General features: G+C 38.9%; 1 protein-coding gene and 1 pseudogene across 3 annotated transcripts in view; both read left to right on the top strand.

The window, feature by feature from the left end:
• DESI2 (desumoylating isopeptidase 2) overlaps nt 1-19,517 on the top strand; it is a gene marked incomplete at both ends in the record, with an annotated part of 48,178 nt that extends 28,661 nt beyond the window's left edge. The window contains 3 exons of one of the 2 annotated variants that reach the window (XM_084254178.1): nt 1,617-1,710; nt 4,747-4,888; nt 19,284-19,517. In XM_084254178.1, the coding sequence (XP_084110304.1) occupies nt 1,617-1,710; nt 4,747-4,888; nt 19,284-19,517 (470 nt within the window). The remainder of the gene's footprint in view (nt 1-1,616; nt 1,711-4,746; nt 4,889-19,283) is intronic. The other variant, XM_084254179.1, reaches the window with a different exon arrangement.
• LOC311184337 (large ribosomal subunit protein uL18-like) lies at nt 17,485-18,330 on the top strand (annotated as a pseudogene). Its single transcript has one exon. The product of its transcript is annotated as a large ribosomal subunit protein uL18-like (transcript).
• Nucleotides 19,518-23,051: the final 3,534 nt, after the last annotated feature.

Raw genomic sequence — 23,051 nt, 5'->3', positions numbered from 1 at the left:
AGATGCAGTGTAGGATATTAAATGTTAGCTATAAAGATTTGTTTAGCTGCATTTCACTTGAAAGAATGCATATACCAAATAATCCCCACCCCCAAAATAGGAGGCTCCTGCTGAAAATTTCAGTGGTTGGAATATTGCTCTGGGTGGAATCATAGTCTGTGGGTTGGTTCCCTTATTTGATATGGTGTTTGTCATAGTTGTGTGTGTAGTGCCACGCAAAATCAGTTTTTAAAGTGCCATCACGTTTTGAACCACTTGTCTGTGCCCTCATGAGGTCGATAAGGGCATGTGGCATTTTCTCCATTTTTAAGATGCAGAACTGAAGTTCAAACCTGCTGAAAGTCATACAGCTCTAAATGAACAGAACTGGGATTTGAACCCAAGTATTCTTGTGTACCTAGTCCCTTGCTCTTTTATCTGCCTAGCCATTGCTTCCCTTCATAAAATGATTTAGGGATAATTAGAAACATAGATCAAAACATATCCAAGTTCAGTAAAATTGAGGCCAAATATATTCCTGAAAAGTGAACATTTCTTGACTAGCAGAATAAATGGGTCTATAACTTTCCTTACTCTAATGGAGACAGCTAAATTCCACATGTAATCTTTCCCTGTCCAACCTGATTATCTACAATGTTTTACAAGATTCTATCATTTAAAAAAATTTAAATGCATATCTCAAAATAGAGTGCTAAACACTTATCCACATCATTGCTTTTTCCCTGAAGCTCTGTATCAAAAGTAAAATAAACATAGTTTGTTCTGAGACCTTTTAAGTTTATATTTATTAGCTGTTATGTGATGAGATTAATTTAAACATTTGTTTGGAATTCTTTATACTAAGATTTGTCACTTAAATATCTAAGTATCTCATGTCAGAATTATAAGCAGAAATTTCTGTTCCTTACTGATTTGAACCTTTCTTCATTTTTGTTCTGAATGAGCATTTGTATCTGATGAGCCTGAATATGTGTTCACTGTAGTACAAGTGGTTCCCTCCTAGCGAGAAGGTTTGTTGTGGAGAGAGAGAGAGACACAGAGAAAGAAAGAGAGAGTGTGTGTGTGTGTGTGTCTGTCTGTCTGTCTGCCTGTGAGTGGGTTGTATGTGTTAATTTGGTATCTTTTTCTTGAATGAGGGGAATTGAATTCAGTTTTTCACATTTGCTAATGTTTTCCTTTTACTTAAGATAAATCAAGAGTCCTCATTCTAGGAGCCCTGTAAACTTACTGTTAGGCAATTTTTTCCATAAAATTCAAGTTGGAAATTTGATCAATTTAATTTAGAAAGTAGCAAAGCTGTGAACTGACCCTGCTTATTCTGACGTAATAGATAGGCAGAGGAACTTTATTCACCTTTGAGTCGTTAGTGATTCTCTTCTTGCCAATATAAGCAAGGTAAATATATAAGTCAGGGTTGCCTTCGAAGGTCCTTCATTATAAGAGTTAGGTCTTTTGTGTTAACCATTCTATACAATAGCTAAATGAGATGTTTGTGAAAGTACTAATAAATTGCAAAATCTTTGGATTAAATCATTATTATCCTCATTTGTTAAAACTAAGCATTCTAGTTAAATTTTATGTGATAAATACTAAAATTCATTAGTTTTCTCTTTCAGAATTTGCTTATGGTGGCCATCCTTATCCCTTTTCTGGAATATTTGAAATTTCTCCAGGAAATGCTTCTGAACTAGGAGAAACATTTAAATTTAAGTAAGTACAGAGAAAATTTTTATTTCACTATCTTAAGTGCCAAAACTTATTTTTAGATTCATTCTGTAGATTAAAGCTTAGAATGTTAAAATATTTCTTTAACATTATTTTAGTTGCTGACTTTTTATTTTAAAATGAAATAGAAAGATAGAGATATTCCAGATAAGGTACCTGAAATAACCTAGTCTATTACTTTTATTTGGGATCCATCTAAGTTATTCTTTCTTCTTTAAAAATGTTTTTACTGGGCCTACCTAATGGCGCAAGGGGTTAAGACACAGCCTATGAAGCTATCCGTAGCTACTGCAGCATGAGTTCAATCCCTAGCCAGGAAGCTACCCATATGGCACAGCAGACCTTTCCTGACTTGCCCACTGCTCCCCTCAGCAATGTATTTCAGTCGCTCTGTCTGTTCTGCTCACCACTCCGTCTCTGGTGAATCCTCTCACTACCCCACAAACACACACACATACCTCTAGCCTGTACCCCAGTTCTTGTATGCATAAATAAATAAATCTTTAAAAAAATAAAAATGTTTTTATTTATATAACTGAAAGACTGCTTTAGAAAATATTAATATCTACTGATATTGCTTCCCTATTTGGGGGAGGTGAACTTTTATGTGACCTACTTAAATTTTAAAATCTCTTCATTTTCCGTTGAAATAGACATTATTTATAAATATGAAATAACTAAATAGTTATTAGCCAGGAAGCAGTTGTTAAGGTACATATATTTGGGCCTCCCCGGTGGCGCAGCGGTTGAACGCTGGGTTGCGAAGCTGCCCGCTGCCTCTGCGGCGCCAGTTCGATCCCCGGCTGCTCCCCGGCCACCTGAGGGAGGGTCCCACATGGCGCGCAGACCTCTCCTGCCGCCCGCTGCTCCCCTCAGCAGTGTACTTCGGTCCTTCTGCCTGCTCTGCTCCCCGCTCTGGCTCTGGTGAATTCTCTCACCCTCCCGTGCTTCTGACTGTACCCAGTGCTTGTATAAATAAATAAAATAAATCTTTAAAAAAAAAAAAAAAGGTACATATATTTATGTATTAATAAACTTAAAATGTATGAATATGAGTGTATCTGGAGCCTTATGAGTAATAAACAGCACTGAAAATCTGAATACTAATACTCAAATCTATTCCTTAATTAATGTTTGTGTTTTAAGTGATATATACAATCTTGGTTTCAAGAACATTAATCAAAACCATATTGAGATACCACCTTACACCAGTAAGAATGGCACATATCAAAAAACAAGCAACAACAAATGTTGGTGAGGATGTGGTGAAAAAGGAACTCTCCTACATTGTTGGTGGGAGTGCAAACTGGTCCAACCACTATGGAAAGCTGTCTGGAGGTTCCTCAGTCTACTAAAAATGGAGCTACCGTATGACCCAGCAATTCCACTCCATGGGATCTACCCAAAGGACACAAATACATTGATTCAAAAGACAACCTGTACCCCTGTGTTTATTGCAGCACTATTTACAATAGGCAAAATCTGGAAATAACCCAGATGCCCAAAAATAGATGACTGGATCAAGAAGATGTGGTATATATACACAGTGGAATATTATTCAGCAATCAAAAAAAAGATAAACTCATGCCATTCGCAGCAATGTGGATGGAACTAGAAGGAATTATGCTCAGTGAAATAAGCCAGAAGGAAAAAGAAAAATAATGGATGGTTTCACTTATAGCAGGAATATAGAGGAACCAAATAAGACATCAGTGTAAAAAAATAATAACAGTACAAAACACAACAAAGCAAAAACAGACAATTATAAATCAGAGACATCCTGCAGGGGAGGAGGAGAGAGAGGGATCAGAGGGAGGGAGGGAGGAGCACAGGGGACTGAGGTGATGGTGCATGGGTGCATTGGTGAAGGAAACTCTATGGGAACTACACCTGAGGGTGCTGGGGGAAGCAAATACTGTTTAAAAATAAACAATGATGTAAAAAATTTTTAAAAAATTAAAAAAATTTTAAGAATACTCATAAAAAATAAAGAAATGTATGCACCTATAATAATTAACTTACAAACTGAAAACTAGTGAAATGAGGTTATAACATTGAAATTCAGTATATGGCTACACATTTTTATCACTACTGAGTTCATGATTCTTTTAGCCTATCAATGATATGAAACATTTATACACTAGAGTATTGAATCTAGTTCTTAGGTCTATTACTAGATAAGAGTTATTCAAGTATTTTCCACTTTCTTGGATACCTCATTATGTGTCTGACAAAAATTACATTTCTATTGAGTAATGTCGGTTGCCTGTCCAGAATGGGAGTTATTTTTTTTGGTTGTTGTTTTGTTTTTTACTGGATTGGGGTCATTTTTGTTTGTTTCATTAACTGGGTTTTTGTTTGTTTTATATATTTTTTTTTTAACTTAGTCATTCGAAGTTCACCTCACTGTAGCACAGTAGCAGATAACTTAAAAGATTATTCCTAAGAAATTGGCCAGCCATTTGAAGTAACTGCTAATACAATAGTTGTAAAAAAAAAAAACTGATGCTACATTTTAATATAGTTTTTTAAAAAGATTTATTTATTTATGCATACAAGAGCTGAGGTATAGGCCAGAGGTGTAGGGAGTGAGTGGATTCACCAGAGACAGAGTGGGGAACAATACAGGCAGATTGACCGAAGTACACTGCTGAGGGGAGCAGTGGGCAAGTCAGGAGAGGTCTGCTGCGCCATATGGGTTGCTCCCTGGCCGCCTGGGGATCGAACTCATGCTGCAGATGCCGCAGACAACTTCATAGGTTGCATCTTAACCCCTTGCGCCACCAGAGAGGCCCTTAATATAATTTTTAACATATTATTTTATTAAGAAAATAACTTGGTTGTATTATTTTATAAATAGTGTACAGAAAAGTTGAAAGTATCTCATTTACCTTTTAGTTTTATTTCACTAGATTTGCTTATAATATCACTGGAAATAAGTCTTTAAGCATGCTTTCTTAAATACCTTCAACTCACACAGCTTTGTTCTTTTTTACCTCTTTTTTCCTTTTGTTCTTTAAGAGAAGCTGTTGTTTTAGGGAGCACTGACTTCCTGGAAGATGACGTAGAAAAAATTGTGGAAGAATTGGGAAAAGAATACAAAGGCAATGCCTATCATTTGATGCATAAAAACTGCAATCACTTTTCTTCAGCTTTATCAGAGGTAAGTTACATTTTTATCCTAATAATTCTTGAAATAAATGACATTTACCAGTATAATTGCTGTCCAATTATATTTAATTGATTCGTTTTTCTTCTGATTTTTCATGTTTACAATACTGTTATTATATTTCTATATCTTGTATGAATGAACTTTCTAAAGTGGGTAACTGTAAACTTAGCATATTTTAAAATTATAATTCTATTCATGACTGCAGTAGGTGGAGTGAGTACAAATAATTGTCTTTTTTTATTCTAAATCATTTATAAAAGCCTGAAACTTGTACTTAAAAAAAAAAAATATGTAATGCCTCAGTGACTTCTGCTTCTTGCCCCTAACATTTCTCTTTTCCTAAAATTCAGTTGCCAATTTGAATTTTATCCTGACTCTTAATTATTAATAAGTAATTTATTTCTTCTATCTTGAAATTTTATTCTGCCAGTTTATAACATAGGCACTAATGACTAATTTGCATTCCCAGTTCTTTTTTTTTTTTTTTTTTTTTGTGGGACCCTCGCCAGTGGCCGTGGAACGAACCGGCACTGCAGAGGCTGCAGGTAGCCTCACAGCCCCGCGCTCAACCGCTGCACCACCAAGGGAGGCCTACATTCCCAGTTCTTGAATCCCAAGCAGAAGACAATGCCAGATAGAAATTGTTAAGGACTTTTAAAAAGGTAATGGAGAGAGGGCCTCCCTGGTGGCACAGGTGGTTGAGCACAGTGCTGGGAAGCTCTCCGCAGCCTCTGTAGTGCGGGTTCGATCCCAGCCAGCCCAGGAGATACCCACATGGCATAGCAGACCTCTCCTGTCTTGCCTGCTGCTCCCCTCAGCAGTGTATTTCAGTCAGCCTGCCTGTTCTGTTCCCCGCTCTGTCTCTGGTAAATCTTCTCACCCTCCCCCACATCTGGCCTGTACCCTGGTTCTTGTATGTATAAATAAATAAATCTTTAAAAAAAAAAAAAAAGGAAATGGAGAGAAGAAATCAAAAGATTTTGTAAAATGAGATCTAGAGAATTAAATAGCACTTTAAACAGCTTCCCAACTTTCTGACTCTTAGCAGATGGTTGTACCAGTAGCCTCAAGTACCACAGAAAGTGTGAAAGATGCAAAGGAAAACATGAGACACTATTTCAGGACTTCTTCTGCAGTGATGCTAGCTATCTGGACCTTTTAATTTGCCTCATGGCTCCCACAAAATAGCTTTAAAACAAGACTGTAGTGGACTACTGCTGAACTTCTCAAAGCATGTTTTGAGGACCAGCCGCATCAGTATTACATAAGAATTTGTGAGATATTCATCGTATTCCCCCCACTACAGATGCACGGAATCAGAATATGTAATTTAACATGATCCCCAGATAATTCAGGTGAACATCAAAATTGATGAAACACCCCCAGTGTGGTAGGTGCATTGATGCCATAGAGATGATCTCATCAATTTTCAAGAAAGAGGGTAGGTGGTTCTGAGCTTTCTTGACCCTGGATATTACATATGTAGGGAATGCATTCATCAGTCACACCACCTCAGCCTGGTCTAATCCTGAAACCATGTTACATTTGGGGGCCTGAAGTACAATTGTAGATGTCTCTGGAGCCATCTTTTAGGTCACAGTTTTCCTGGTATAAGTGCTATTGTTAAAGAAAGTCAGATTCACAAGATAAGTGCCTTGGTACTTAACTTGGTAGCCAAGGCAACCTAGATTGTTAGTGACAGGACTAACACTAGAATTCTGGGTAGCTGTAGTGCCAACAATAGAGCAGGTTCTCTATCCATTGGGACAGACAGGTAAAAGAGAGTCCTGGATTCCTCAGTAGTTTTTTCAGGCTTTAATGATCTTTCTACACCAGTTGTAGTGGAGCAAGCCCATAGGCTGGCAAGGCAGGGGGGCTAAGGGGAAGGGTGGGTCAGGGCAGGAAGCTGGTAGGCCTCCCAGTCCCTGGCAAATCTTTACTTTCTTTGGGCTCTCACTGGTCTCTTCCTCTCATAGTCATTCTGCTACAGCCATCTCTGTGTGACGCCACCCTTATAGCCTCAGCCTCTAGGCTCAGGTGTGCACACTCATGCATGCCCACAACATACTCTGTATCCACCATCAGGCATGTGTACTCCAAGGCCATGCTCCCATGCTCTCCTGCATTCAAGGCCACAAGTGGTAGCCACAGAGGCCAGCAGCTCAAAAGCCTGAGCATAACTTAACACTACGGTAGCAAAGGCTATAAAGAGCTATTGTAGTAAACCCCAGGTAATCAAAGCAGATAAATTTAATGTTGGGCACTCAAAATGATGTAAAAATATTTCAAATAAAATTTTAAAAAAAGCTCATTAAACTTTTGACAACATGGGCCTCCCCGGTGGCGCAGCGGTTGAGCGCTGGGTTGCGAAGCTGCCCGCGGCCTCTATGGCGCCGGTTCGATCCCCGGCTGCTCCCCGGCCACAGGAGGAGGGTCCCACATGGCGCACAGACCTCTCCTGCCGCCCGCTCCTCCCCTCAGCAGTGTACATCGGTCCTTCTGCCTGCTCTGCTCCCCGCTCTGGCTCTGGTGAATTCTCTCACCCTCCCGCGCTTCTGACTGTACCCAGTGCATGTATAAACAAACAAACAAACAAATAAATAAATAAACATGCCTCTATATAAAAAAAAAAAAACTTTTGACAACAAAACTTAGAAATGTGTGTTATACAACCAGTTGCAGATAGACAATATCATAGCAGATTATAGTTGATTATATATGTACTCTGTTCAACATTGAACTCTTCAATATATGTTCAACATTGTTCCAAAAATTCTAAAAACTATCATTACTGAACATCATAGTGTTTTCAGTTCAATTCTTCCTTTACAAAAAGGTTAACAGACCACTGCGACCTATGTGCCAACACCAGCCTTCCACCTGTTATTGTACAGCCTGCAAGCTGAAGATGCTTCTTTTAAGTAGTTGGGAAAAAGTCAAAAGGGGACTATACAGTGACATGTGTAAATTTTGTTAAATTTAGATTGCAATATTCATAAAGTTTGATTGGAACACAGCCATACTTATTTGTACCCCTAACATCTTGACTGCTTTTAGGCTACAGAGGTAGAGTAGACAGAAACTATATACCCTGCAAAACTTAAAATATTTTACTGTTTCACACCTACAGATGAAGTTTGCCAACTTCATACTTTCTCCTCTATGCACTAGATACAGTCAACTGTGATTCAGATTGACTTAAACAATAAGGAAACATCATATCTCACGGAAGAAGAAGTGAGAATAAGGCAGGCACATTTGGGTCAGTGTCTCAACAGTGTGTGTCATCAGCTGCCCCTGGCCTTCTCATCTCTCTGAACTGACAACCTTAGGTTAACTCTACCCTCAGACTAGCTCCCTTTATAATTTTTAGATGACTGCAACCATTTTAGGCACCATATCTAGATACAGCAATATCCAGAGGAAGAAGAAAACTGTCCTTTAGGTTTACTCAGGAATAATGAGACTTATTCTAGAACTTTCCACCTTCCCCAAAAACAGGTCATGTTTTATGACCAGAATTAAGTCAAATGCCCATTTCTAAACTAGTCACTAGCAAGAGGAATGGTATTACCACTAGTAAATGCCAGTGGTCTTAATATCTTTTATAAAGTAATCTTTTCAGTTAATCCCATTTCAATTAATATTTTAAAATTAAAAACATACATGAAAATAGAAGAAATAATGAGTCACTATCATTTAGCTTCAAAAATTCTCAGTTCATGGCTAATCTTGTTTACTATGAAATTACTCCAAAATACCACTCCTAGATTATCTTCAAACAAATCTCAAATATCATTTCATTTCAACCTGTAACTGTTTTACTCTGTAACTCTTAAGATCAGAATTTTTTTACATAAATACTGTATGTTATCTCACCTGAAAAAAATACCATTCGTTTCCTTATATTATCCAAATATACAGTGTTGAAATTTCTCTGGTTGCCGTAATTTTGTAACTGTTTGAATTAGAATCTCAATAAAGACCATAAGCTTAGTTTACCGTGAGGTACATTCCTCATAGGAGTGAAATGATAGATGCTTGATTCTTTTCTTTTACTTAACAATCTTCAAAGAAAAAGAATTGGTTCCACTGCTATGCAGAAAAAAGTTAACATATCAGGCCTCAGAAAGCTGTCCTTTTAAAGGCCTGTGTAGAAGGTTGGTCCTTGGCTGACATCTGGGAACCTGGGTTTCAGGAGTGTTCCCAGTATTCCTAGATTTGATAGAGTGGCTCACTGTGCCTGACCTTTGTTAAAGTAATTCTGTTTGTGCTAAACATCTGTTTTCCTTCTGAGAATCTGAATTTTGGTGCACCCTAGGCACAGGGTGCCTGCATGACCAACCCCCAACAAAACCCTTGGGCACTGAGTCTATAGTGAGCTTCCCTGCTTGACAGCATTTCACACAAGCATTGTCACACTCATTACTGGGGAGAGTCAAGCAAGTGCTCTGAATCCACTAGAAGAGGACCCTTGAAAGTTTGTTTCTGGTTTCCTCTGGTCTTTGCCTATGTGTCTTTTCCCTTTGCAGATTTTGTTACCTTTTGCTATAAGTCATAATCACAGCTGTACCTGTGAGTCCTAGCAAATCATCAAACCTGGGTTTCATGGACCTCTGATATACTTGTGAGAAGTGGGATTGGCTAGAAATGGGATTTGTTGACTAAAATATGACAATCAACTGTTTTCACAAAAAAAAGAATGAAGGGGTGGGCAAACCTTTGGTGCCTCAGGTGACTGTGGAGTCATCTATGATATGAGGAGAGTTTATTTGTTATCTTTTGTGAGAGGTTAAAGTTCCCTATGGAATTAGAAAATGTTCAGTTGAATTCCAGGGGACTGACTTAATGGTTCCCCTTGTTATTTTGGTGAAGGAGAAAAAGTGCAGCTAAAGTGATACCTTTGGTTTTTGCTCTCCTTGAGGTGGGAAGAGGAAGGGCCCAAAAATTCCCAGAGCTGAGCTTGGGATAAAATAAAGCATTTCTAATACTCTCTCCTCTAAGTAGGAGGAAAAATGATTAAGTCAGTTCCTAGAGCTGGAGCAAAGAAATAAGAGGGGCATCTTGTAGGAAATCACATAAGCCTTCCTTTAGCCTAGTTCTTGCTATTTAGAGGACACTACCACCACCACCACCACCACCACCACCACCACCCCTCCACCCCACCCCCATTCCAGCTATGATCTTCCAAGAGCTGTAATGTGAAACCTGTAAATCATAGATTTACTGCTTGGAGCTTGAGAAAATCTGCAATGAGGAAAGAAATAGGTCGATTTTTAATAGTTTTGTATTTTGTGGTTGTTATTCCTAGGATATATGCTAGAAATCAATATAAAATGTTTTATGCTTGTAACCTCACAAGTGATACAGGGATCATCTTAATCAGAGAACATTGCAAAGAAAAATGCTAGTGTGACTCAGCTTCCTTGTTCTTTGCTGCCATAGGGGTGGATAAAAATTAAATTACCAAAAGTCAGTCTCCATAATTGGTGATTTTTGAGGTTTTTGAAAACAGTGTTTAGTTGCTGATGAGTTTTCATAAAATTGGATATCTGACCTATAGAGACTGATGATTTTCCAGACTTATGTAAATATTTTTAAGTAGATCTTTCTAGAGCTTTAGGAAAGCCTCACTTGACACTTGAACTCAGAAGGATTACCCCCCAACCCCCCAACCCCCGCCCCAGCCTTTCGGCATCTCACCTTTACTGCTTCAAAAGAAAAACCCCTGACTGTTTTTTAACTCCTGAATTCAAGAGCCAGTTAACAGTTTCCTCAACTTGACTTTCAGACTAAAACCTGACATTGTCTGTTGCACACTGGGCTAAATGAAAAGCAGGTATAGGCTCAGGGAACTGGACGCCTACATGGGGACCACTGCAGATGTAGAACACCTATCAGTGAGGCCCTGACTGTAAAGACATCATGGCTGTTGACTAAAGCATCTGGTTTGCTTGCAAGTGTCCCCAGGCACGGGCCTCTTGCCTGATGGAACCATCTGACATTGAACATCAGCTCTGTGTTCCTTATACAGAAACTGTTTCATTCCTAACCAAGATGGAGAGAAACACATCACCAAGACAGTGACCACTTCCCTCTACTCCGGACAAATATGATACTCTTCACTTCTCAGTGATGTTTCCTTGATGTTGCACTTAATTTTGGACTAGTCACAGTTTACAGCAATGGATTGACAACCTAATTCTACTTCTCCCACTTTTCTCCTGATGTACCTACCCTCATAAGGCAGTTTGATTATTAAGTGCAATTGTCTCAGAAATGGTACATTCTTTTCAAGACTTTTCAGTAGATAAATGATCAGGATTTGAAAGGGATAGATGAAATTATCTGAAAATTCAAGATTTAATCTTGACCAATTTGTGACATGAAGGGTCTGATTAAGTTACATCAAATATTTTTCTGTGAAAATGCTTATCCGTCTTGTGTTTATCCCTTCAAGACAAAAGATCTGGATGAGAGCAGGGAATTTTTTTAGTGTAAAGGTGTGATTACTAAATGGGACACACTGATTTTATGATCACAAGAAAACCCTGGTACCTCAGGAGCAGAGAAAGGAAAAAAGACATTAATTCTGTTTTACATTATTGCCTTTTTTCCTCTTCCTGAAGAAAACTTCACATTCTGCCTTTGCAAGCTGCTGCAAGTACAAGCAGGCTGCTGAGCCTATATCACAGTGACAGAGCCATACAGAGTAGAGGATGGCCCCAGTTAACTGCTCTTTCTATAGGATCTGTCGATATCTTCCACATCTTGAGAGTCTGATATCCTGGTCCTATGGACAGCACTGTTGGAACTGACTGCCTTCAGGCAGTGCCTCTGAAACTAAAATTCAACTAATTTTTTAGACTAATTTAGAAATGCTAAGGCAGAAATCCTGTCTTAGTCTATTTGGACTATTGTAACAAAATACCATAGACCACTAGCTGATGACAGGCTGGCTTATAAACAACAACAATTTATTTCTCATAGTTCTGGAGTCTGGGAAGTCCAGGATCAAGACACGCTTTTCAGTGTGTGGTGAGGTTTTGTGGACCATCTTCTTGCTGTGTTCTCTCATGGTGGAAGGGATGAGGTTATCCCTTACAAGATCCCCTTATAAGGTTACTAATCCCACACATGACCTAATCACCTCCCAAAGGCCACACACCACCACATACCATAACACTGGGGTTAGGATTTCAGCATAAGAATTTTGTAAGGACACAAATATTCAGTCTTAGCAGGCCCCACAGTGGTCACGCTAAGGAAAGCATAGCCATCCAAGCCTGAAATCAGTATTTTAGTTTGGTCTCACTACTACATGGAGTTCTTTGATAATTTTTAAATTTTTTTTTTATTTTAACATTTATCAATTTTTTTACAGTTTTTTAGACAATATTTGCTTCCCCCCACCCCCTCAGATTAAGTCCCCATAGAATTTCCTTCCCCAAGGCATCTGTACACCATCACCACAGTCCCCTGTGCTCCTCCCTCCCTCCCTCTCACCCCTCTCCCTCCTCCTCCCTGCAGGATGTCTCTGGTTTACAATTGTCTGTTTTTGCTTTGTTGTGGTTTGTACTGTAATTATTATTTTTTTACATTGATGTCCTATTTGGTTCCCCTATATTCCTGTTATAAGTGAAACCATCCAATATTTTTCTTTTTCCTCTGGCTTATTGAAACAGGAGCGGAGAAGGCCACAAAAGAGGCCATGCGGGCAAGAGGCCGGCTGGATGGAACGGCCACCCACCTGCCCAGGCTCTGAGACCAGAGAGCTACCAAAAAGCCCCAGAAGGCCAAAAACCAAAACCAAAAGCTATAGGCTAACAAATGACAGTGCCTCATAACAGGACAGGTCACTGTGTATGGGTTCTCACCTGCACACGCACAATTGCAACAGACGTTAGACTCCAGGAACAACAACCGTGGGGTTTATTTACAAACAGGGGAAACAAAGAGCTTACTGTATGCACAAGGGGCTGGCTGTCTCACCCAGGTAGCATCAGTGATGGTCGCCACTGGTCACCAGAAGGGCTGGACAACACTAGGAGTAGTGGTGGCCACTACTGGTCCTGCAGAGACACCCAGGGTTAACAGCTCTTTGAGAGTTCTCTTGGGTTACACCAACAACAAACAGCTCTTTGAGACACCAGGCCTAGGGCCTTTGGTGCTCCTCTCAGGCCACGTCAGAGGCAGGACCGAGGCCCAGTCTGTGAGAGAGGCCTTCGGCTTCTCTTCCCTCCTCGGAGGGTGGCTGCTGGATGCTTCTTTTCTTATTTCTTTGGAGGCTAGAACCGTCTTCTTTTCTTCCAGGGCTGGCGGCGTCTCTCCTTTGGGGGCTACCTTGTCCTCTTTTCTCAGGGCTGGGGTCATCGTCTCCTTTCCTTTAGGGGGCTCTCTCAGCTCCCTCTAACCCTGACTTATATCCTCTTTCACCCACAAGTCTGATTGGATCACTGTCCTGCTGGCTCCCACCACTGAGACGGCTGGCTTCCCTGGGTTCTGGTAACATAATGACAACTTGGCGAAGGAGATGGTCAAGATTTAACAAAACATTTTTCCATGTCTATAAGATAGTTTTCTATGCCCAGTCTAATCTGAAAAAACAGTGTATTCATAGACACCCACATTAGTTGCTGATAATTTGTCGTAGGCCTGAGGCAGCTATCCTTAAAAAGTCCTGTGTACAGAAGATGGCATCTGAGAACTTGATTTTGGGAAAGGTTCTCTCATCATTCCAGAACTGATAGGGTTGGTTCACTGTGGCTAAACTGTTTGTACAATGTGATACTTATGTTAGTTCGGGGAATCTAAAATTTTGGTAGATAACTAGGAAGTTGCCTGCATGACAAGGCCCATATGAAAGCCTCAAATGCTGGGTTTCTAGGGAGTTCCCTAGTAGATGTTTCACAGGTATTGTCACAATTCCATTCTGAGGCAACTAAATGTATCCTATATGATGCCACTGGGGGAAAACCTTTGAAAACTTGGCTTACTCTGGACTTTAACAGTACGTGCCTGCTAATTTTGTTTTGTATCTTTTTACTGTAACAAATTATAACTGAATGGAACTATGTGCTAAGTCCTGTGAGTCTTGTTAGCAAATCAAATGGAGGTAGTAGTCTTAGGGTCCTTAGCAGAGGTCCCTGGCATTTTCCCTTTTATTTTTTTTTTAATGTGTGTGTTATGAATTCACCCTCCTTTCCAAAATTAAAAAATACATGGTATATTTCAGTTCTGTGCAGTTACTATCTTTGTCCCATCTTTGATCAACGGGAGCCTCTCCAAGTTAGCTCCTGAGTCTTTTGATTTGCCCCTAATAATTTGCCTTTTTGTTTTCTGGTTAGGCAAAATATTCTAGACTCAGGTATATATTTCCAATCCCAGAACTGTTTTCTTCAATAAGAAATATTTGTTCATTGCTGCTGAATTGATAGCAAAGTTGTGATATTTTCTGTATTTTCCCCCCAGTGGATAGAGATACAAATCTTTTATAAGCTTGCCATTACATTTCTACTTTAAATTCAAGCTATAAGGTTTTTACTGAACCAAAATTCCAAGTAGAAAATCCAGCCTGAACAATAATAAGATTACTAATTTGCTTTATCCCTCTATACCTAAAACAGTCTTGGGATAATAGTGTCTCCACTACTGTCAACAACGTGATACTGAAATATTGAAGGTTTTTTGTAGTTTGTCTCTGGAAAATGACTCAATAGAGGTAGCCATCAATGTTTTAAGTTAGTTAGAATAATTTCTTTCTGTGTGGGTTATGCTGCTACACTAGGTCATACGCAATTAGGGTCCTTTGTTTTATTTATCATTTTTGGTGGCACAGGGAGAAGAAGGGGGAGGTTGCTGGTTAATTTAATTTAATTTTGTGTTATATAAAATTTCCCCATGTCAGTCTAATCTAAGAAAACAAAATTACTCATGTACAGAATGCTTCTGTCCCACTCTCCTTTAACCTTCTTCCTTGGCCTCTTAAGACTTTAAGATAAAAAATTCAAATTGTTTAAAATCATTTCGCTTCTGATCATTTGCTAAAGTAGCCATAGGAAACCAGTATAAATGTTGGTCTGGAAATGGGACCAACATTGTTGTTTCCTCTCCAAGCTAACTTGGAGAGGATCCCGTTGATCAAACATGGGACAAAGATAGTAACTGCACAGAACTGAAATATACCTTGTATTTTTTAATTTTGGAAAGGAGGGTGAATTCATAACACACACATTGAAATAAATGTTTGTTGTAACAAATACTTCAAAATGTTGAAATGACTTTGGAATTAGGTGATAAATCAAAGCTAGAGCAGTTTTGGCAGTTTGATAGAACAAACAGTTTGAACAAACTGTAGAAACATGGGTACTAAAGCCCTGCTCACGAGGGCTCAGAAGGAAATGAGGAGCATGTTATTGGAAACTGGAGGAGAGGGAGTCTTTGTGGCAGAAAGCATAGTTAACGTAATCCTATAGTTATGTGGAAAGCAGAGCTGTCAGCAGTAAATGTGGATATTTGGTTGAGAAGATTTCCAAGCAAAGTGTTGAAGATATAGCCTGGTTTCTTCCTACATATAGTGAAAAGTGAGAAGAAAGATAAATCGAGGGAAGAATTGTTAAGCAAAAAAGGAATTTTTTAATAAACTTGATAATCTTGGAATCTCTCAGCCTATTCAGATCACAGAAGATGCTCAAATTAGGAACTTTACTATTAGGTAAGCATACTGTGGAGAGAAGGCCAACTGGATAACCTTTTGCCACTGCTGCTGAAGAGATAAAACATGTGAGTCATGGATCCTCTCAACCAGAAACCAGCACGGGATGATTGTACCCAGAGATTTGTGAAGCAATCTCTTGTCTAAGAGAAGAGTGAATCTTGTGACTTATAGTGAGACTCTTCATGTTTGGAGGATATTATATTAGCAGAAACACTGTTAGCATGGAGAACAAATCAAAGAAAGTTCTTGGCTTCTCAGAATTCCACCAGCTGATGACAGGCTGGAGAAAAAAGATGACTTAAGGACACCAAGGGCAGCGCTGAGGACACAGATTATCCCCAGGCCTTGAAACAAAATTGCTTGGAACTAGTGTTTCTTCCTTTACGTTCTCCCTTTTAGAATAGGAATGTCTATAACTCACTCTTTGCCTTTCCACCATTACTTGGGGAGCAGCCTACATACTTTTCTTCTCTTTGCCTTTTTCATTTAACATATCCTGGAGTTCTTTCTGTAGCAGTTTATAGAGAGTTTCCTCATTTCTTTTCACAGCTGAATAGTCTTCCTCATGTGGATATACTAAAATTTTGATCCATTTTCCTATTAGTGACATTTTGGGTTGTTTTTAAAACATTTTTTTGCTGTTAAAATATCATGAATAGTCCAGTGCATACCTCTGTCCATACTTTTTCCACATTGTTTCTGGGATAGATTTCTAAAAAAGGGATTGCTGGATTGAAATTTAAATGCAAAGTAACTTTGCCATGTAACTTTGACCACTACCTAGAGTAAAAAAGATATTTTGCATCATGACACCTATATATACACATATATACATAACTAAAACAAGTGTCCCAGCTACCCTACTACTAAATCATGTCACAGAATGTTAAATGACCTATTAATGGATCTTGACCCAAAGTTTAAAAGACATTGGCTTATCTGAAGGGTGTATGCTTTTTGTGAAGGGGACATATAATACATGTTTCAGTGTCGTAAACTATTAATGAACTTTACTCTGACTCTACCACTGTAGTCCAAGAACCATGAGTAATAAATAAACAGATGGTTATGGCTGTGTTCCAATGAAATTTTATCTACAAAAGTAGGTGACTGTAGTTTATAGAAATTTGTTTTTGGCTAATCAGGCCATACTCCCAGGGGCTGCGATGAAGTCAACTTCTATGGAGCATGTGAATATATGGAAGATGGTAGATTACTCAATAAAATCAGGACACAGGGAGGAGAATGAAGGAAACCGCTGTTGAATAGTAGTAGTGGCTGTTACATAACCTAAATAGTGCTAGTTATCATTTCTGTGGTTAACCCTAAAATATGCAAACATCCTTAAATGTCTTGAGTGGAAAATAAAATACTTGTTTACGTATCCTTTTTCTAGTAGACTGGTGGGAATGGCATATGAAGTCTTGCTCAGCTTTCTCCCAGATCTGGTTCATGTACACATTCTTCAGATATTTTAAAGTATTGTCCGCCTCTCTGTGCTCCTAGACTGGCTAATCAAAAATGGCCAAAACATGCCACTTTCTCTGAAGTGAGACCATCTCACTTGCCCTGTAGTTTAGACAGAAGCATAGTATTTGAAGTAAATGTGACCGTAAAGGCACAGAGCTGAACCTTTAGAGCGAAAAGTTGGTATTGCTTAGTTACAGGTACCAGCTTATTTTTAGACATAATATACTTTGAAATCTTTCTCCAAGCAAGCAACCAAGAGAAAGTAGATGGTATTTCCAGATCACATGTTCATAATCTTTGACATGATTGGAGGCACAAACATCAAAAAGACAGTAGAGCCGAAGTGCTGCTGAGCCTGCAGGTCAATTGCAAGCTGTGGTCACCGTTATCTTTCCACAGGATGGGGTTTGTGAACATGGTCAAGAATAAGGCCTACTTCAAGAGCTAGCAAGTGAAATTTAGAAGAAGGTGAGATGTGAAACTAATTACTATGCTTGGGAATCTTTGCTAATTGGGGATAAAAATGAGCACAACACACCCAAATACAGAATGGTAGTTCATGTAACCAACAGAGATACCATTTGTCAGATTGCTTATACCTGTATAGAAGGAGATGTGATAGTTTGTGCAGCTTATGCTCATCAACTCCCAGTTTGGTGTGAAGGTTGGCCTGTCAGTTTATATTGCAGCATGTTGTCGTGGCCTGTTGCCAGCCCTCAGGTTTCCCAATAGGCTTGGCGTGGATACAATGTGGAAAGCATCAATGGTGAACCAGATGCCTTTACTTGGTATTTCAATGCTGGACTTGCAGAACTTCTACTGGAAATAAAGTTCCCTGAAAAGAGCTGTGAACAGAGACTTGTCTGTTCCTCACAGTACCAAATGAGTCCCTAGTTAGGATTCAGAAAGTAAGGAATTCAATGGAGAAATGTGTTGGGAGCTCATTATGGGCCAGAATGCTGCAGATTACATGTGTTACTTAATGGAAGAAGATGAAGATGCTTAAAGAAACACATTCTCTCAATATGTAAAGAACGGTGTTAAACTCCAGACATGATGGAGGAGATGTCTAAGAAAGCTCAGACTGCTATAGGAGAGAATCCAGTCTGTGAAAAGAAGCCTGAGAAAAAAGTTAACAAGAAGAGGTGGACCCGTTCAAAAATATCTCTTGCCCAGAAAAAAAGATCAGGTAGCTTAGAAGAAGGCACACTTCCTCAGAGGTCAGGAGCAGGCTGCTGAGAGCTAATAAACCAAACTATTTGTTACGGAGATTTTCAGTAAAGACAATACAGTAAATTATTAACTAAAAAGTAGAGGGAGAAAAGACATTGGAGCATGGACTCATTTAAGCACAGTGCTGTCTGCAGAAGAGAAAGAGGATAATAACTAGTAAAATTAGTATTAATTTGAAATAAGCAAAAAAAAAGGGGGGAGGGTGTGTGTGGCTCAGGAGTCCTAAAAACAAGATAAAGAAGGGAAGTAGGTGAATAGCTTTTACAGATTCCTCCTGGAACTCATATTTACCTCTGCTACACCAGTAGTGTCTTCAGACTGAAGGTCAGACATGCTTTCACACTTTGGTATGAACACAGGCCCACTTCTGCAACAGAATCAGAGGCCAGGTTTTCATCTATGAGGAGACTTCTTTTTGGGCCAATATGAGCACTTAGGAAAAAGTACTTAAAAAGCAAAAAAAAAAAAAAAGGAGTAAATTGTGAGCCAGGAAAAATGGCCTGATAAGCACTGGAGGGAAGAAATGAATCTGAAAAAGGAGAATCCAGTTAGGAAAATATCCAAGATTAACTGTTTTGTTACACCAGTAATATATTGTATTAACAATAGTGTTTCCTTCCGTGTTGTTCAAAGAAGTACTATATGTGTCTTAAAGCAGTTGCAAGAGTCAAAGAAAGAAAGGAGCTAGATAGAATTAGCTTGATTTTACGAAAAGTAAAATGCAAAAAGTAAGCAGGTTGACATTGTTCTTCAGAAAAAAGGAAGGGAGCTGACTGTAGGGACCCCAGACTCCTGAATTAGGGAGCAGCTTGTTATAAAAAGCCTGAAGAAACAGCACTGAAGGCTAGTGTGCAGTGGCTTTTATTGAGCATCCCCTGTGTTCCCCCCAACCTTCACTTCTCTTTGGCAATGGACCAGATAGCCTTAACCTCTCTTACCTAATACAAAACTCTTTCTCTTCTGTAGATTCTTTGTGGGAAAGAGATTCCTCGCTGGATCAATCGACTTGCCTACTTCAGCTCCTGTATACCCTTTCTACAGAGTTGCCTCCCGAAAGAGTGGCTCACTCCCGCAGCCCTGCAGACTAGTGTCAGTCAGGAGCTCCAGGATGAACTGGAGGAAGCGGAGGATGCTGCGGCTTCCGCTTCCATGGCAAGCTCCACAGCAGGCTCCAGACCTGGGCGCCACACTAAGCTATAAATGTCTCCAAAGTCACACATTCAGAACTGTCTCTGGCAGTTGAATATCACTAGAGAAAAGTAAAAGAGTAAAACGTCCTTTGGATATTTTGTATGCAAAGATGGCTCTCCCCCAAAATCCCAGTTTTTCAGCTCAGGATTATATTTGTAATCAAAAAAAAAAAAAAATCACTTGGCGCAGGAGGGAGAACTTTGTATGAAGCTGCCCTCTGTTTTTTTTACCCACTTGTAAATTTGGATTTACTTCTGTTTTATACAAGCTCTGTTAAGTTATGTTTACAGTATTTTGTATCGCTGTTTACAAATCTTGCATGGACTCCTGCCACCGTGAAAGAAGAAAATCTTCATGTCTTCAAAAATTAGGCAGGTATCTTTGTATATTTCTGACAATTGCCAGAGCTATGGCATAAGTAATAGGCACACACAAAGGTACTTACACAGTTATAGTCGCCATCACCTGCTTAAGAATTGTCTTTTAGGTTTCTGTTTGTTTCTGTTAACATTTTAGCACCAGGATGCAGAGAGGAAAGAGCACACACACAGCCTTGAGGGCATGGCACCATACAGGAGAGGTGGCCCAACCCTGGGCCAGCGCCTCCGCCATATCTCCCGGGGTTCCCATCAAAAACTGCTTTCTTACCAGGCATCTGTCCACCCAAGCAAGGTGGCACTTTCTTGTGTCTGTCTGACTTGGCTGCCTCTAATTCTGTGATTAAGATGGTTTTTGTTAAAGATATTTTTGCTGGTAACTGACAAGTGTTTTTGCACATGTGTTGAGGCTTCATTTTTATTTTAATATATACTGATGGCCTCTCTGCACAGAATTTTGTTGCTGGGCACAGAATATCCTATGTGGTAGCCTTCTGAGTAGCAGTATGAGTTGGTATTCAACTGCTTTTAATTATTCAGGCTGCCTTTTATACTAAACCATGAAAATTACAGTCTAAAGTAACACTCCAAAAGGTAATTCTTCGCTATTTAAAACATTTTATGTACTACATCAGAAAGTATGTTGGAGTTTGTTATGGGAGTAGTTTCACCTCATAATAGAAAACCTAGACTCATTAACCTCTTTTTGAAACGTCATATTTGTGTGTCTAAAAATGCATCTTTTTCTGTTCTCTCTAATGTATGTCTCTAACATCACATAGTCTACAAATGAAATTGTCACCACATATAAGTCCTCATTAGCAAGGAATCTGTCTGCTCAAGTCTGCTCCCAGCTTGACCCTTGGATGTAAGAGCCAAGTCATTACATGTCACATTCAATTTTTCTGCCTTAAGAATGAATGTCCTATGTAAAATATTCGATGCAGTGTATAAATTATCCAAGGCAGTGACTTCAGCTTTATATAGATTGCTAGTTTTAAGATCATCTACTTTTATTTAAACTTCTAGATTGGATTATTTGCTATTGCTCTTTGTAAAAATACATATCTTTCAGTAAACATTTTTAACTTTTCCATAAGCTGATTTTGATTCTTTATATCAACTTAAGCACACCCTGCACATAGGGAAAATAAACCTTGGGTTATAAGCATTGACCTGAGGAAAATGAAGCCACTTAACCTAATTCATGCTTCTGACTGTTTCTGGAAAAGAAAATCTTTGCAAATTATTCTCAGTTCTCTAGGAGGGCAGAATACTTGTCTTAAGAGATATGACAGAAAATAAAAAGGAATACAAATTCTTTATGAAAAATTGACTTGATTCAGGTCTAAAAATAAGATTTAGAATTTAACACTAAGGCTCTAGCAGTGAATTTGTTCACTAAAAGAAGTCTTTTCACCAAAATCCAGGTTAGTGAAAAATATTTACAGTTTGCTTGGGGATTTCTTTTGTAATAGTGTGGTAGATTGCAGTTTTTCTAATATTCAATTATTCATGATTTAGATCTATGCTATTGGCACACATAAAGGAGTGGCAATTAGTTTATACACTTCTTGGTAATATGCAGGAACATCCTGTCTCTGTTTATGTAGAATCTAGCACCTCAGCACATACATTGTTTTGTTATATTTACATTTGTCTGCAGCATTTGGAGTTTAAAAATAGTGTAAGGGGTCTTAGCGTAGTAATGGTGACCTAAAGCCTACTATTATACTAACAGTCAGCAGAAAAAATTTTGGACAAGAGATTGCTTGCAATTTAATTAATTGTACCTGAGGTTGAAAAGTAACTATCTTCAAAATAATGTCTCTAAGTCTATTCTTTCTCTATAGTTCAAAATTGAGAATGGACATAAATAGCTAACATTTAATCACCTTCTCCTTGCCATTGGAGGAAAAGATTCTCAACCTGATCTCTGTTAAGAGAAGTCCTATATCGAAACTCCAGTTATTAAGATACGTTGATAGGATAGAATCCAACATTTTCTCTTTATAGGTATAACCAAGTGAAACTTACTTCTCGTGGTGGGTTGGGCAGTAATACAGGATTAGAGGGTCAGAAGCTGCTGGTTTCTACTGTTTTAAATGTCCATGGGGGGTTTTGTAACCCTAAGAAAGAGGCATCAGCTTTGGAAAATAGCCTGTGGAACTGTAGAAGGCAGTGGTACTACATTAGAGAAACTCCACTCGACGCCTGAAATCCAGCTAACTATTGCTCTGACCCACAGCAATAGCGTAAGTTACCTTCACCAGCATTTGTACAGAGCAGGGAATTCTGGTTTTAGCCAGTTGATAGCATTGTGTGTATGAGGAAATTCAAAGCAGCAGCTGCAGGACTCTATAACCATGGCTTCTTTCCATCACAAAACGGGTAGAAACACATTCACTGCTTCAGGGTTCTAATCTATGTCTTCTTCTGACTCCATTTCTGTAAGATATTCTGTAATTTGACAGTGCTGTATTTTCTTTCCATAACTAATGGACTCGGTTTTGTTTGGCAAGTTGGCCCTACTGCCATTGTATCCCCTTCTCTTTAATACGGTTTTAGCGTGTAGCTCAGTTGTTAAAACTTTCATTGTCTACTCGTCAATCCACATACATCTTCACTGTTTGAAAGGTGTTACAGCTGTTAAAGAATCTTCATGAACTTGAAGATAATTTCTTGTGAAGTTAAATGCAAATGTACTGTCATTCATAGTGTTTATATAAAAACAAAAAATACCAGGAATCTTCACTTTTGCTACCTTGATAAAGCATTGGGCTATCATGTTAACAACATTGAAATACATCAATTTATTAAAAAAAAATACTTTTATAAGAAATGTTTTATAGTGCTTTCTGACTTCCAGGAAATTGCAACTGTTACATATTTGTCTTGGGGGTGGGAGGCTGTTCTTAAAACCTGAGAATCCCATCTGCTCTGCAGATGTGGCCAATCCCTCTCTATCCTATACTCACATGTACATTTATTCACATGTTCCTCTTGAACTCAAATCCACAGACCAGTTACTTAGCTGTCACAGAGAACACAACCTCACAGTGCCCTCTTCTCCCCCGAGAGTTCAGGAGAGAGACCTACGGAGGACAAGACCAGGGTGCTTGCACAAACCCACATTCCCTGTGTTGAGGCATCAGGCAAGCAGGAG

This window comes from Talpa europaea (assembly GCF_964194135.1).
Source record: "Talpa europaea genome assembly, chromosome: 14".
Taxonomy (NCBI): domain Eukaryota; kingdom Metazoa; phylum Chordata; class Mammalia; order Eulipotyphla; family Talpidae; genus Talpa; species Talpa europaea.
This window is presented reverse-complemented; position numbering and strand designations above follow the sequence as displayed.